Source organism: Rhincodon typus, chromosome 5, assembly GCF_021869965.1.
Source record: "Rhincodon typus isolate 14 chromosome 5, sRhiTyp1.1, whole genome shotgun sequence".
Classification (NCBI taxonomy): domain Eukaryota; kingdom Metazoa; phylum Chordata; class Chondrichthyes; order Orectolobiformes; family Rhincodontidae; genus Rhincodon; species Rhincodon typus.
Window position 1 is genome coordinate 19,972,229 of NC_063336.1, and position 15,016 is coordinate 19,987,244.

The 15,016-nt window shown below is 40.9% G+C and overlaps 1 protein-coding gene across 6 annotated transcripts in view; it reads left to right on the forward strand.

The window, feature by feature from the left end:
- Positions 1-15,016, forward strand: part of cdk19 (cyclin-dependent kinase 19) — a 147,376-nt gene that overhangs the window by 56,595 nt on the left and 75,765 nt on the right. For 4 of the 6 annotated variants that reach the window (XM_048596801.1, XM_048596802.1, XM_048596803.1 and 1 more), the window contains one exon: positions 7,100-7,231. The exons of the other annotated variants lie outside the window; for them this stretch is intronic. In XM_048596801.1, coding sequence (XP_048452758.1) covers positions 7,100-7,231 — 132 coding nt within the window. The remainder of the gene's footprint in view (positions 1-7,099; positions 7,232-15,016) is intronic. 6 annotated transcript variants of the gene reach the window in all.

Below are 15,016 nucleotides of genomic sequence, written 5' to 3' on the forward strand. Positions count from 1 at the left end.
TTTCTTACACCTGTGGATGAGAAACAATCAGTAGAAGAAAAAGAATATTAATGATTGATAATATGTTAAAGATTTAGATGAGGGAACTAAATATAATATTTCAAAATTTGCGGATGACACAAAGTTGGTTGGAAAGGTGAGCTGTGAGGAGGATGCAGCACTGTGATTTGGACAGGCTGAGTGAGTGGGCAAATATATAGCAGAAGCAGTATAATGTGGAAAAATGTGAGTTTATCTACTTTAGTAGCAAAAATAGGAAGGCACATTATTAGTTAGATGACGGTAAATTGAGAAAGAGGAATGTTTAACAAGATCCGGGCATCCTTATGCACCCAGTTATTGAAAGTAAGCGGGTAGGTGCAGCAGGCAGTAAAGAAAGCAAACTCTATGTTCACCTTCGTAATAAGAGGGTTCACCTACAGGAACAAGGTTGTCTTGTTGCAATTATACAGGGCATCGGTGAGGCCATACCTGGAATCTTGTGTGCAGTTTTGGTTTCCTTATCTGAGGAAGGATGCTCTTGATGTAGAGGGAGTGCAGTGATGGTTAACCAAACTGATTCCTGGATGGCAGACTGACATATGAGGAGAGATTGATTCAGTCAGGATGGTATTCATTGGAGTTCAGAAGAACGAGGGGGGATCTCATAGAAACCTAAAGAATTCTAACAGAACTAGACAGGTCGGATGCAGCAAGGATGTTCCTGAAGTTGGGGTTTCTAGAGCCAGGGGCCATAGTTTAAGGGATAAACCTTTGAGGACTGAGATGAGGAGAAATTTCTTCACTCAGAGTGGTGAGCTAGTAGAATTCAATACCACAGAAAGTGGTTGAGGTCAAAACATTGTGTTCTCAAGAGGGAGGTAGATATAGCTCTTGTGGCTAAAGGGATCAAGGAGTATGTGGGGGTGGGTGTGCAGGATTATGATATTGAGTTTGATGCTCAGCCATGATCATATTGATTGGTGGAGCAGGCTTGAGAAGTTGGATGGCCTACTCCTGCTCCCGTGTTCTATGTTAAGAAGGAACCTCACCCTGCTTATAGCTCAGTCACCCACTATGAAAGCTTAATCTCACTTTACTGACATGAGGCCCAAGTACAAGATTGACTTTTTGCTTTTGATCATTACGACATCCATGATAATTGCATTTGAATTCAGTTAAAATGGAAGAAATTGGAACAGGAGTAGACCATTTAGCTCCTCAAACCTGCCCCACTGTTAAACAAGGTCATGGCTGACTACCCCAGGCTCCAAATCCTCTTTTGTGCCAGCTAAGCATATCCATCAATACCCTGATGTTTCAAAAATCCACCTTATTCCTCTTTAAATAGTTGTAATGATGTAGCCTCACAATTTATTGGTGTAGAGATTTCCAGATATTCACTACTCCCTGGGAGAAGAAATTCCTTTGTATTTTAGTTTTAAGTGAGTGTGTCCTTAATTGCAACTGTGTACCCTGGTTTGAGATGCCCTGACTAGTGGAAATAGCATCTCAACAGTCACCCTGTCAAGCCTTCTCAGAATCTTGTATATGTATATAAAAACACCCTTCGTTCTTCTAAACTTAAACGAATAAAGATCTAACTTGTTTAGCCATTCTTGATAAATCAACTCCACCATCCCAGGAATCAACCCAGTGAATCTCTTCTGAACTGCCTCCAATAGCAGTATATTCTCTTTTAAATATGGGGACCAAAACTGTGCACAGCTCTCTAAGTTCGGTCTCACCAAAGCTCTGTACATTGGAACAAAACTTCCCTCTTTTCAAATTCCAACCTCTAGCAACAGAGGCCAACATTTAAATTTGCCTTGTTAATTATCTGCTGTACCCACATGCCAATTTTTATGTTTCATGTACAAGAACTCCCAGATCTTTCTGTGCTTTACTTTCATGGAGTCTGTCTCCATTTAAATAAGTCTGCCTTTGATTCTTCCTATTAAAGTGCATGGCCTCTCACTTTTTTACATTATGTTCCTTCTGCCAAGTTTTTGCCCAATTGCTCAACCCATTTATATCCCCGTGTGGATTCTTTATGTCTTCATGACAATGTGCTCCCCGCCTATTTTTGTATCACTGGTAAATTTGGAAACGTCACACTCTGCCCCCTCCTCCAAGTCAGTAATACAGGTAGTAAATAATTGAGGCCTTAGGGCTGATCCTTCTGTCACTGTACTAGTGACTGCCGACTCTCTATATCCTGTTTGTTAACCAGTTTTCAATCCATGCTAATACATTACCCCAATATTGTGAGCTTTTATCTTGTGCATTAACTTTTTGTGTGGCACCTTGTCAAATACCTTCTGAAAATCCAAATACACTACATCTACTGGTTCCCTTTTATCAAGTCTGCTTGTTATAGCCACTTCCTTTTATTTCTTCATGAGATGTGAGCATTTCTGGCAGGACCATAAGTTGTTGCCCGTTCCAACTTGCATTTGAGAAGATGGTGATGAGCAACTATTGTGAACCTCTGTGGACCCTGTGGTACAGATACGCCCACGGTGTTGTCAAGAAGGGCGTTTCAGGATTTTGATGCAGTGATATTTAAGAAATGACAGTAGAATTCCAAATTTAGAAAGGTTTTAGAAAGGAAATCTGCCACATAAATGCAGTGGTGATATCGAGCTTCTTGAGTAATGTTGGAGTTGCAACCATCCAGGCAAGTCGGGAATATTCCATCACACTCCTGACTTGTATCTTGTATATGGTCGACAGGAATTACGGAGACAGGTGTTGATGAACTCGCTGTAGAATTCCTAGCCTATGACCTGTTCTTCTAGCCACTGTATTCACATGGCTGGCCTAATTTGGCAGTCAGAATGGCAGATGCCTGGGGTTCATCTGCTCCTATCTGCTTTTATTCTATTCTTTTCATCTTTACACTTTTGCCCTTTTTTTTCTTCATTTTCTTTTCTTTAAAGCCTGGAGAGTGACGGGTGAAGGATGAGGTTTCCAGCAGCAGTGGCAGCAACACCAGACAAGCCAGACATGGCTCCGCCTGGGGTTGCCCGGTGAGCGAGGAGTGGGTAGTGTTTGGGCTGAGCCTGTCTGCTTCAGGCCGGCCACATTCCTTTTCTCTCTCACCTTTTCGGTTTTTCTTTTTCTCTTTTCTCCATGTTCCGGGTGTTGCAGGGACAACGGAGTGGTGACAGTGGGGAATTCTGGCTTTGTAGGCCTGATGCATGGACTCCTGGAATAGCAGCAGGATGTTGGCTGCAGCAATGGCAGAGCAGGGACTCCTGACTGCAGTAGGCCTGGAATATAGACTCTTGGTGGCGGGTCATCGAAAGCGGTGGTGTTGGTCCCCGGAGCAGGGACTCCTGACTGCAGTAGGCCCAGAGTGGGAACCTTGCAGAAGTCCTGGAGCTGTGTTTGGGCCCCAGGCCAATGATCTCTATTTAAGTACTTTCTTTTATTCATCTTGTACCTCCCAAAATGGCGCTGGATTGTGACGACAGAACACATTTCACTGTATCTCCCTAGATATGTGACAATAAATAAATCGACAAACAAATAGATTTTGCTTCTGGTCAATGCTAGCACTCAAGATGTTGAAAGAGGGGGATTTAATAAGGTAATGCTATTGAATGGCAAGGGTGGTGGTTAGATTGTCTTTTGTTTGAGATGACATTGCCTGCCACTTGTGTGATGTGAATGTTATTTGTCACTTGTCAGTCCAAAATAAATAAACAAATAGATTTTGCTTCTGGTCAGTGGTAATACTCCAGATGTTTGTCACTTGTCCATCCAAAGCTGGACATTGTTCAGGTCTTGCTGAATATGGACATGGACAGCTTCAATATCTGAGGAGTCACCACTGGTGCAATCATCCATGAACATGCCCGCTTCTGACCTCATGATGGAAGCAAGCTAAAGATGATTGGCCCTAAGACACTAACCTGAGAATCTCCTACTGAGATGCCCTTGTACCTGAGATGACTTTCAAAAACTGTAACCATCCTCCTATGTGCTGGTATGACTCCAACCAGTGCAGATATTTCCCCCAATTCCCATTAATTCGATCTGTGCTAGGGCTCCTTAATGCAATACTCTGTCAAGTGCTGCCTTGATGTCAGGCAGTTCAAAAGCGATTCACTAGGCTGATTCCTGGAATGGTGGGGTTGACTTATCGAGAACAGCTAAACAGGTTAGACCCCTTTATTTTAACTTCTGAAGAAGGAGGACATTTATGAGGAAATTTTGATCATGATTTCTGCAGAAGTGTGGAACTGTACTTCCATCATGACAATTTTCCGTACTGCAGAACTGTTGGAGGAAGAAAAACCACAAGTTCTTTTCATAGCAAAAACAAAAGTTGCTGGAAAAGCTCAGCAGGTTTGGCAGCATCTGTGAAGAGAAAACCAGAGCCTCAGAACTGAGGAAGGGTCACCTGACCTGAAACATTAACTCTGATTTTCTCTTCACAGATGCTGCCAGACCTGCTGAGCTTTTCCAGCAACTTCAGTTTTTGTTCCTGATTTACAGCATCCACAGTTTTTTTTTGTTTTGTCTTTTCATAGCAGTCAGCTGCTATCTGCCGAAATTTAAAATGCCAGATGCTGTTTGACAGCAACTGTCAAAGTAGCTAAGTGCATAAAATAAAAGTAATTTTCAGGCATTGCAAGGGTGGGGTGTCAGATGGGTAGGCTGCCATGTAAGTAGGGTGTCAGCTAACCAAGGAGTAGGATGCCAGATGGTAGAGGTTAGGGTGCCAGGTGGGTAGGATGCCATGGGAAGGGGTAGTGTGCAAGGTGGCAAGGGGCTAGGTAAGTGATGCATTGTGTAGGATAGGTTGGGAAAAATTGAGTCCAGAGGGGTTTACGTGGGTGTCAGGTCTGGCAGCGGTGGGTGCAGTTTGGTGAAAAGTGTCGGCGGGGGAAGTCGGGTCCAATGGATAGGAATGGTGCAGGGTGGCAATGTGTGGAGCGTGCCATGTGACAGAAGGAAGGGCAGGTTGATTGTGGTGCTATTGGAGGACGAGTCAAGTGCAGAACGGAGGAAGGGGAAATGTGTCCAATGGTGAGGCAAGGAGTTTGGATGTGGAGCAGGGAAGGATACAGGTCTCAGGGGAATGTCAAGTCGGGATCTGAAGTGTGTAAATAGTCTGGGGAGGTGTAGGTGGAAGTGTGTGAGGTAAGTCTGGGGTCAGTTGTATAGTTACTCAGATTTTAAACTATGTATTTGATAGTCCTTGAGTAGCTATTGACATCAGAATCCTCCAAATTCTCTGATTTAAATGGAGACACTCCGAGGGTTCCAAGCCTAGAGGAATTGCCCAGCAGAATCTTCCATTTCCCAGGCAGTTCTTTCAGAGTCTGCTGCAATAGGGATTGTGCAGGGTCTCCATGCACAACTCTTAACTCTGCTGGAATAATGACTGTCAGGCCATTGGAAAATCTGGCCCAATGTTTCTTTTTATGGGGAATGGCAAAACTAGAAGTGTCGATACAAGATAATCAGCAAGAAATTAAATAAGGAATTCTGAAAACATTTCTTTAGCCACCCTGTGGTAAGAATGTTGAACTCGCTACCACAGGGAGTGCTTGAAGTGAATAGTATGGATGTGTTTAGAGGTACCTTGACAAATATTTAATGGAGGAAGGAGTAGCTGGTTATAATGGTAGGTTTAGATAAGGAAAGTTGCGAGGAAGCTCAAGTATATGCCTTCTTTTTCTGGCGTGGAGGGGACTGTTTAGCTCAGTTGGCTAGATGGATAGCCTGTGATTCAGAATAATGTGAATAGCATATTTTCTAGCTGAGGTAGACCTGGGCTCTGTCTCTCTATCCTGCCCTGGTGAATGGAAGGCAATGACAAACCGCCACTGACAAACACTGCTAAAGAATGCTCAGGATGAAGCATTAGCAGACAATGAAGCAAGGACTTGGCATTGGACAGAACACTCAAGGAACGGAATAGAATATCCAAGCGTTGATAGGCATTCCCATCACAGTTGTTTTGTAGATGATGTCCTGCCTTCACACTGACAATGATGTGGATTGCTGCTGGGCTGGCCATGTGCTTAGCATGCCTGATTTCCAGCTACCAAAACAAATCATCTTTGCCTGGATGAAGGAAGCTGGATTGTATTGTGTTACACTGTAACAATGGTGAAAGGGATAAATTGAGACTGAATCAGATAGCTAAGGAGGCAATTGGAGGTTGCTGGTTTCTTTAGGCTGTTATGAGGATGTGTTCCTCCAGTTAACCACTACCCTAAACTGAAAGTCCTGATTCAGTTGAATGTAAAAGAAAGCTAATTTGTTTATGGTCACATTCTGTTCTGACTTTCCTTGACTGAGATAAAGATGAGTATGTTGTTTTCAAGCCTGCAAGTTGTTGCCACCCGTGGAACCAAACACCAGTAACAGCTAATATCCTCAAGAAATAGAGAATCTAGGAATAAAGATGCACGATTTCACAAACAGTTCACTTTTATACAAGTAATTTGGTTGCTTGCCATTATAGGCCAACAATAATGCACGTTACTAGAAAATTTTCATTTTTATTTACTGTTTAAATTATACCAGCAGGTTATTTCCTTGGTGTGTTAAACAGGCAAGGAAAAAAAATGCGAATGTAAAACCAAAATAGCAAATTCTTAAACAATGCTACATATATTCAGCAGGTGAGGCAGCATCTGTAGAGAGAGGATTGATGTTTCATCATAAGGTGAAAACATTGTCTTGCATTCAAAGAAACAAACTTAACATTAATGATTTAACTTGGATTTAAATTCCATGTTGTTTAATATTGAAGCATATTTGAGTCAAATAATTGAAGTGCAAGGTATGGAAAACGGTGAATTTAATGAGTGATCTCTGCCGTAATCTCAGAATATTTAAAATATTTTTCAGGGATTATGTTTAAGGAATTCAGAGATTTCTTTTTACTCCCATTTTAAGATATTGCAAGTAATGGATGATAATTTTGTGTAAGCACGGAGTGACACCCCACCAAAATATCTTTGGAAATATAATTATGTATTATATAAATGGTACATATTTTCTTAAATGCATGTGCAGTTGAGATTATTCATCTGTCAGTAATTAAAAAGATAGTCATGTTTTAAATTGTAATTTACATATTTTTAATTTCCAGCTGACATGGGCTTTGCCAGACTGTTTAATTCTCCTCTAAAGCCTTTGGCTGATTTGGATCCAGTAGTAGTAACATTTTGGTATCGTGCGCCGGAATTACTGCTTGGAGCCAGACATTATACAAAAGCAATTGGTAGGTTACTACTTTAGGTACCTGTTTGAGAAACCAAGTGGATAATTTCATGCTTCACCACACAATACTTCATTTGCCATCTTTTGCTCAACCAGTTGAACCAGTTTATATTCTTTCCAGTCTCTTCCTGATTCCTCACATGATTCCTCACAGCTTGCTTCCCTACCACAACATTTAAAATCTTCAATCATCTATAAAATAATCACATAAACAATCCTCTATATATAATATATATACATATTGAGTAGAATTTCATGTTGATGATGTGTGTCTCAACTGCAAGCTGTACAACCAGTAGAATCTGCATTTCGCCACCTTTGCTGAAGACCTGCAGCAATTAAATGTCCATCTGAGGCACTAGAGTGTAAGATTGTGGGGGTGGAAACCCTATCTCCTTCCCAACTCCCTGAGAAGCTTCCAGTCAGACAGAGTCAGTTAGGCTCTGGGTGCCTTTAAATGAGAGTTCCACATCCCAGAAGCAAACTTGGGCTCCAGTGCAGTGACTTCCCCACCAGTGGTAGCAGGACAGGGGTCTTTAAGCGATGCAAAGTTCTCATTTTAAGGCACTTGATAATCTTCTAAGTGGGAAGGCAACCCATGAACCTCCTGCTTTGAACTTAATCAGATGGAGGTGGGAAAGTGACCTGGTTCCCCCACCCACCCCCCAACAACCTCCTGCCTGATTAAATGTCTTCCCAATTTTAAATGTGTATCATTGAAATAGGTGAGATATGAAGCTAAAGACTTACAAGAACAAAGACGTAACTGCATAGTCTGTCAAGGCTCACACTTAAATGTTGCCTGGGTAATATGTAGGGAGACTGTGAACCTGGAAGCATATCACAGTAAGTATTTTGGGCAGAAAGGCAGAAAGAAAGACATTCCAAGGTAAAACAATGGACTAAGAATGTGATTAGCTTGTTAGCCCCCAATTGGGATAATGCAAGCAGCGAAAAAAAAACTTATGCTGCCAGTTAATTTCAAAGACTGTAACCATAGCCAAGTATGAAACTAATTCTGACCAGCTGTAAGATCAACAGATCCAGGTGTGTGTATGGCTAGTATGATCTAATGTGTCAGTATATTTAGGCTGCAGCAGCTGGCAGAATTGTGAAAATAGGCTTTAAGGAAAGCAATAATAGTAGCAATAGAACAACAAGCTAAGAGGGATACTAGGTTTCCTGGACGACTGGAGGTATTTGTCTAAGAGGTCATAATGCAAAGTGAGGTCATTTCTAAGCAGGGGCTGGGGATTTGACAATTGTCCTGCAAAGGGAAAGGGAACAGATGACTATAGAGATGAATTCCAGAATAGGACCCTGAGAGCCTGGTTGCTAAAAATATTCATTGATCTCATATAAGTGATCAAGATCAATGCGTACATTTTTCAGCTATGTTGCCTTCTCAGCAGACCACCTCTACCTTACGCTGGTCTTTACATCACACCCCAACACTCATGTAATAGTAATCTTGAGCAATCAGGACTTGTATCTAACATTCATATACTCCTGCTCCCCCTCACACATTTACCACTGCTGCAGATCTCATATTCTCATACAGCCATAGAATCAGAATCATACAGCATGGAAACAGACACTTTGGTCCAACCAGTCCTTGTCGAACATAATCCCAAAGTAAACTAGTTCCACCTGCCTGCTTCATGTACTTATCCAAACGTCTTTTATATGTTGTAACTGTATCCACATCCACCCTACCTCTGGCAGTTCATTCCACACACAAACCACTGTCTATGTAAAAAATTTGCCCGTCATTTTTAAAAAAATCTTTCTCCTGTCACCTTGAAAGTAAGACCCCTTGTCTTGAAATCCCCACCCTAGGGAAAAGACACCTGCCATTCACATTATCTATACCCGTCATGATTTTATAAACCTATTTAAGGTCACTCCTCAACCACTCATGCTCCAGTGAAAAAAGTCCCAGCCTATCCAGCCTCTCCTCATAACACAAACCTTCCAATCCTGGCAAATATCTTCTGAACTCTTTCTAGTTTAATAATAATCTTCCTATAACAGGGTGACCAGAACTGGACACAGTATTCCAGAAGAGGCCTCACAATGTCCTGCACAACCTCAACATTATGTCCCAACTCCTATACACAAAGGTCTGAGCAATGAAGGCAATTGTGCTAAATGCCCTCTTAACCACCCTATCTATATGTGATGCAAACTTCAAAGAATTTTGTACTTGAACTCCTAGATCTCTCTGTTCTACAACACTACCCAAAGTCCTACTTTTAACTGTATAAGTCCTACCCTTGTTTGTTTTACCAAAATGCAAAACCTTGCATTTATCTAAATTAAACTCCATCTGCCTGTCTTCAGCCCACTGACTTAATTGATCACGATCTCTTTGTAATCTTGGATAACCTTCTTTACTGTTCACTATACCACTAATCTTGGTGTCATCTGCAAACTTACTAACCATGCCTTCTATATTGTTATCTAAATCATTTATATAAATGACAAACACAAGTGGACACAGCACTGATCCCTGTGGAATACTGCCGGTCACAGGCCTCCAGTCTGATAAACAACCCTCCACCACCACTCTCTGTCTACTGCTGTGAAGCCAATCAACCTGAATCCCATGTGACATAACTTTACTAATTAGTCTAACAAGAGGAACCTTAGAGGCTTTGTTAAGGTCCAGGTGAACAATGTTTATCACTTTGCCCTTAATCCTCTTGGCTACTTCCTCAAAAAGTTCAACCAAGTATGTCAGACAGGAAGTCCCTCGCATAAAGCCATGTTGACTATCCTTAATCATTCCTGGTTTCTCCAAATGCACACAAATCCTATCTTTCAGAATCACTTCCAACAACTTACCCACCACCGAAGTCAGACTCACAGGTCTGTAGTTCCCAGGCTTCTCCTTACATCCCTTCTTAAACAAAGGCGCAACATTAGCCACTCTCCAGTCATCCGCCACCTCACCCGTAGTTATAGATTATATAAATATTTCTGCGAAGTGAATGTGGACACAATTACTACATTTAAAAAAGCCACTTGGATAAGCACATAAATAGGAAATGTTTGGAGGGATATGGGCCAGGAGCAGGCAGGTGGGACTACTTTACTTTGGGATTATGTTCAGCACGGATTGGTTGAACCAAAGGGTCTGTTTCTATGCTGTATGATTCTGACAGCTGTGGGTTCAGGCTGAGGTTGCTGATATGTTTTCAGCATGGGATTCATATGAAGATCTGTAAGTGGCACACAGGAAAACAGCGTAGTGCGTGCTAATATTCATTGTAGCCAGAAAGCCTGACTGTATTCAACTGTCAGCCCCTTTTCTGCTTACAATGAAGGTCATTGGCTTTGTTTTCATAGAAAACAAATGAAGTACTCAAGTTACTACAATCTCATTTAGTTAAAAGGGAGATTTAGCTTGTTGAATTCAAAAGAAAATAATTTGCACCTGCTGACAATGTACAATTAAAAAAAATTGCTGGAAATACACAGCTGATCTAGACAGAGGGGTAAATTTGAAATCCTTTTTTCCAAACACTGGTTACCTCTGTAGCAATGCATAACAAGTCTAATTAATAAAGAATTACGCATTAATAAAGAACACAGCAAAACATCCTAAGGTGATTCAAAAGAGCATAATCAAAACAAGATTGTCTGATGCAAAAAAGGTATATGAAATATTAATTAATGATATTATTTTTAAGATATATCTTAGGAGACAGATGTAATGGACTCGGAAGGGAATTCACATCTAATGAAGGATGATATAAGTGCTGAAACCACTAAACTTATTTTCTAAATTAGTATAATTTTGTTTTTATTTTGATGCATTATTGAGAATTTTGAAATAGACTTGTTTGTAGATATGTGCACATTTCATTCTATCCTCTGTTTTTGTAATGACTTCGCTTCCCAATTTTTTTTGGTTGGTCCATGGATCTGCTGATTCTTTTTTTTCTTTATTCATTCACGGGATGAGGGCGTCGCTGGTAGGCAGCGTTTATTGCCCAGAGGGCAGTTATGAGTCAACCACATTGCTGTAGGCCAGACCAGGTAAGAATGGCAGTTTCCTTCCCTAAAGGATATTAGTGAAGCAGATGGGTTTTTCCGACAATCAACAATGTATTTTCATGGTCATCGTTAGATTGTTAATTCCAGATATTTTAATTGAATTCAAATTCCAACATCTGCCATGGCAGGATTCGAACCCAGGTCCCCAGAACCTTATCTGGGTCTCTGGGTTAAAAGTCCAGCGATAATACCACTAGACTATTGTTTCCCCCGGCATACTTGGAAGATACTCAGTCTCTTTTTTACCCACATGACTTTCAATTTCTTGAAATTCGAGATGGCCTTGCATGGTTAGAATTTTAAAACAACTTCATTGTGTTCATAAATTATGTCTTGGGAATGAATTGTATTAATTTGTTTACTGAGGCTGGTATCCGGTCACCAAGTCATTGTTTATTTATATGTGCAGAGTCCTTGACACAGATTCCAGTTTCCTCAGAGCCAGCTCTCAATGTGAACGGGACTCCCCGATAGGAGCAGATTAGCAGCCTCAATCAGGGAACTCACATTCTGAGGTCCACCTGGCTGACCTCATTTTCATCACTACAGGGACAATAATAGGTTCATTTTAATAGTTTTATAGATAATTCGAGTAACTAGGTTTGATTAGTCATTGAGTCAGAGAAGTACAGCGCGGAAATAGACCTTTCAGTCCCACCTGCCCATACCAATCAGATATCCTAAATTAATCCAATCCTATTTGCCAGTATTTGGCCCATATCCCTCTAAACCATTCCTATTCATGTATCCATCCAGATGCCTTTTAAATGTTGTAATTATACAAGCCTCCACCACCTCCTCTGGCAGCTCACTCCATGCACGCACAACCCTCCATGAGAAAAAGTTGCCCCTTAGGTCCCTTTTAAATCTTTCCCCTCTCACCTTAAACCTATGCCCTCTAGTTTTGGACTCCCCCTACCCTGGGGAAAAGACCAGGGCTACCCATGCCCCTAATGATTTATAAGTTTCTATAAGGTCATCCCTAAGCCTCTGAAGCAGCAGGAGAAATAACCCCAGACTATTCAGCCTCTCCCTATCGCTCAAACCCTCCAACCCCGGCAACACCTTGTAAATCTTTTCTGAACCTTTTCAAGTTTAATGATGTCTTTCCTGTAGCAGGGAGCCCAGAAATGGAACTTGCATAGTTTATACTGGTGGCTTGTCCACGAAAACTAAATAAAAACTTCACCTTTCTAGTTTCCATAGTCTAAATCCTGAGACTGCTAAATTTTATTTCTTTGAGATTGTTGAAGTGACATACTAAGGAATTTTTTTTAACCTGACGCATTTGGTCGGGTACAGTTAAGCTACATGGTGTTTTTGTCAATTGAATGACTCGTCTGTTGTTGATTTTCCTTCTGTGACAGTAAATTATCTTTTGGCCTAAAAAGATCTTTTACATTTAAAAAGTGTTTAAGTTTACTGAGCCATAACAAGTGCATGTCAAGTGGATAAAACCAATGGAACACAATATAAAATATAGGAAATGAGATGTAAAATGGATACTATATAAAATCGTAGTAAGCCCACAGTTAAATCAGTGTTCAGATTTGGGCTTCGAACAGTAAGGATGCTGAGACAGAGTAGATATGCAAACAGATTATGATGATAGCTTTACAACTAGCATAGCCTCCACCCTTTTGCATTCCTCCTGTGTGAGATAAAGACCAATGTTTCATCACCTTCTTAATTACTTCTAGTGAATGTCTCCACTCTTGTCTCCTGAATCTGTTTTCTTATTTTCAGTTCTGAGCTTCTCACCATTTAGAAAATGCTGTCATCATTCTTAGGTCTAAAATGCACAACCTCAAAATTTCTTATGCTGAACTTCATGTCCTGCAGTTTTGCCCACTTTCATAAACCATGCCCTTTTACAACTTTCTCCTCCATATTCACTTATGTTGTGACCTAATTTACTATTAGGAAACTTTTATGGCTGATTCTTTCACCCAAGTCACCTATAATCATAATGAAGAGCTGTGATGCTAGTAGAAGGTTTAGATGGACAGCACTAACCACAAACTGCCAATTTTTGTGTATATCTATTATCTCTCCTCTACATTTTCTACCACCTCACCAAATATCTCATCAAGCCAATAGGTTGGCTTCAATTCCTTGCACTCCCACCATTTAGGGCTGGTCTAAGACAGCAGCCTGAAAAAAGAGGAGGCGACAGCCTAGTAATCTTATCGCTGGACTGTTAATCCAGAGATCCAGGTTCGAAACCTGCCTTGAAGGTGGTAGAATTTAAATTCAATAAAAATCTGGAACCAGGGAGTCTAATGACGATCATGAGTCCGTTATCAATTGTTGGAAAAACCCATCTGGTTCACTAATGTCCTCTGGGGAAGGACGCTGCTATCCTTACCTGGACTGGCCTACATGCGACTCCAGACCCAAGCAATGTGGTTGATTCTTAACTACTCTCTAGGCAATTAGGCTTGGGCAGTGATGCCCTTATCCTGTGAATGAATGAAAAAAAAATCCTTTCTCATAAGGGGCTCTGGTGCAGCGGTAGCATCTCTATCTCTGAAGCAGGAGACTGAGATTCAATTTATTCCAGGAGTGTGTCATAACATCTCTGAACAGGTTGATTAGAAATATCTAATCCCTTCTCATTACATAATACTAAGTCCAATAAAACCTGTGTCTGGTTAATTCCAGAACATGTTGCTCTAAGAAACTTGAAAGTCGTCAGGGGTGTGGCCCCCTCCTGGAATAAAATGTGTGCAGATAACATTCCCCCTCCCCAATGTGCTACTTCATCTACAGCTCAGCGTCTAGCTCAGTAACAGAGCAGAAGGTCCTATAGCTGCAGATACTTACTGCAGGTGTGTTTGTTCTGTTATCACACTGGCATTCATAAGCTTCCACATCCTACATAGAACATAGAACATTACAGCGCAGTACAGGCCCTTCGGCCCTCGATGTTGCGCCGACCTGTGAAACCAATCTGAAGCCCATCTAACCTAAACTATTCCATTATCATCCATATGTTTATCCAATGACCATTTAAATGCCCTTAAACTTGGCGAGTCCACTACTTTTGCAGGCAGGGCATTCCACACCCTTACTACTCTCTGAGTAAAGAACCTACCTCTGACATCTGTCCTATATCTATCACCTCTCAATTTAAAGCTATGTCCCCTCGTGCTAGCCACCACCGTCCGAGGAAAAAGGTTTCCAGTGTCCACCCTCGGTTGCAGCATGTCACCTACCTTGCCATTTTTAGTGGTGTTAATATTTAACTTATAAATGCTGCACTTCCCAGTCAGTTAAGGACTGCTGGTGTACTGTACCAATAGAATGGTGACAGTATTTTCTAAATGGTAAGAAGCTTAGAACTGAATGAGAAAAGAGACATAGTAGCTACATTTGCAAATAACACAAAGATGGGTAGAAAATATATTGTGAAGAGGACATAAAAATCTTACAGACACACATATAAATAGGTTGAATGAGTGGGCACAAATCTTAAAAATGGAGTATAATGTGGGGAAATATGAAATTGTCTACTTTGGATGGGAAAAATTTAAAAACAAAATTACCTAAATGAAGAGCCTGTATAGAATTTTGAAGATACAAAAGGATCTAGGGATTCTAGTACGAGTGGTTAGTATGCAGATCCAAGTAATGACGAATACTAATGGATCCTATTTTTTATAATGAGAGTAATCGTACATAAAAGTAATGGGGTCATGCTTAAAACAGAGAAATGGTGTGA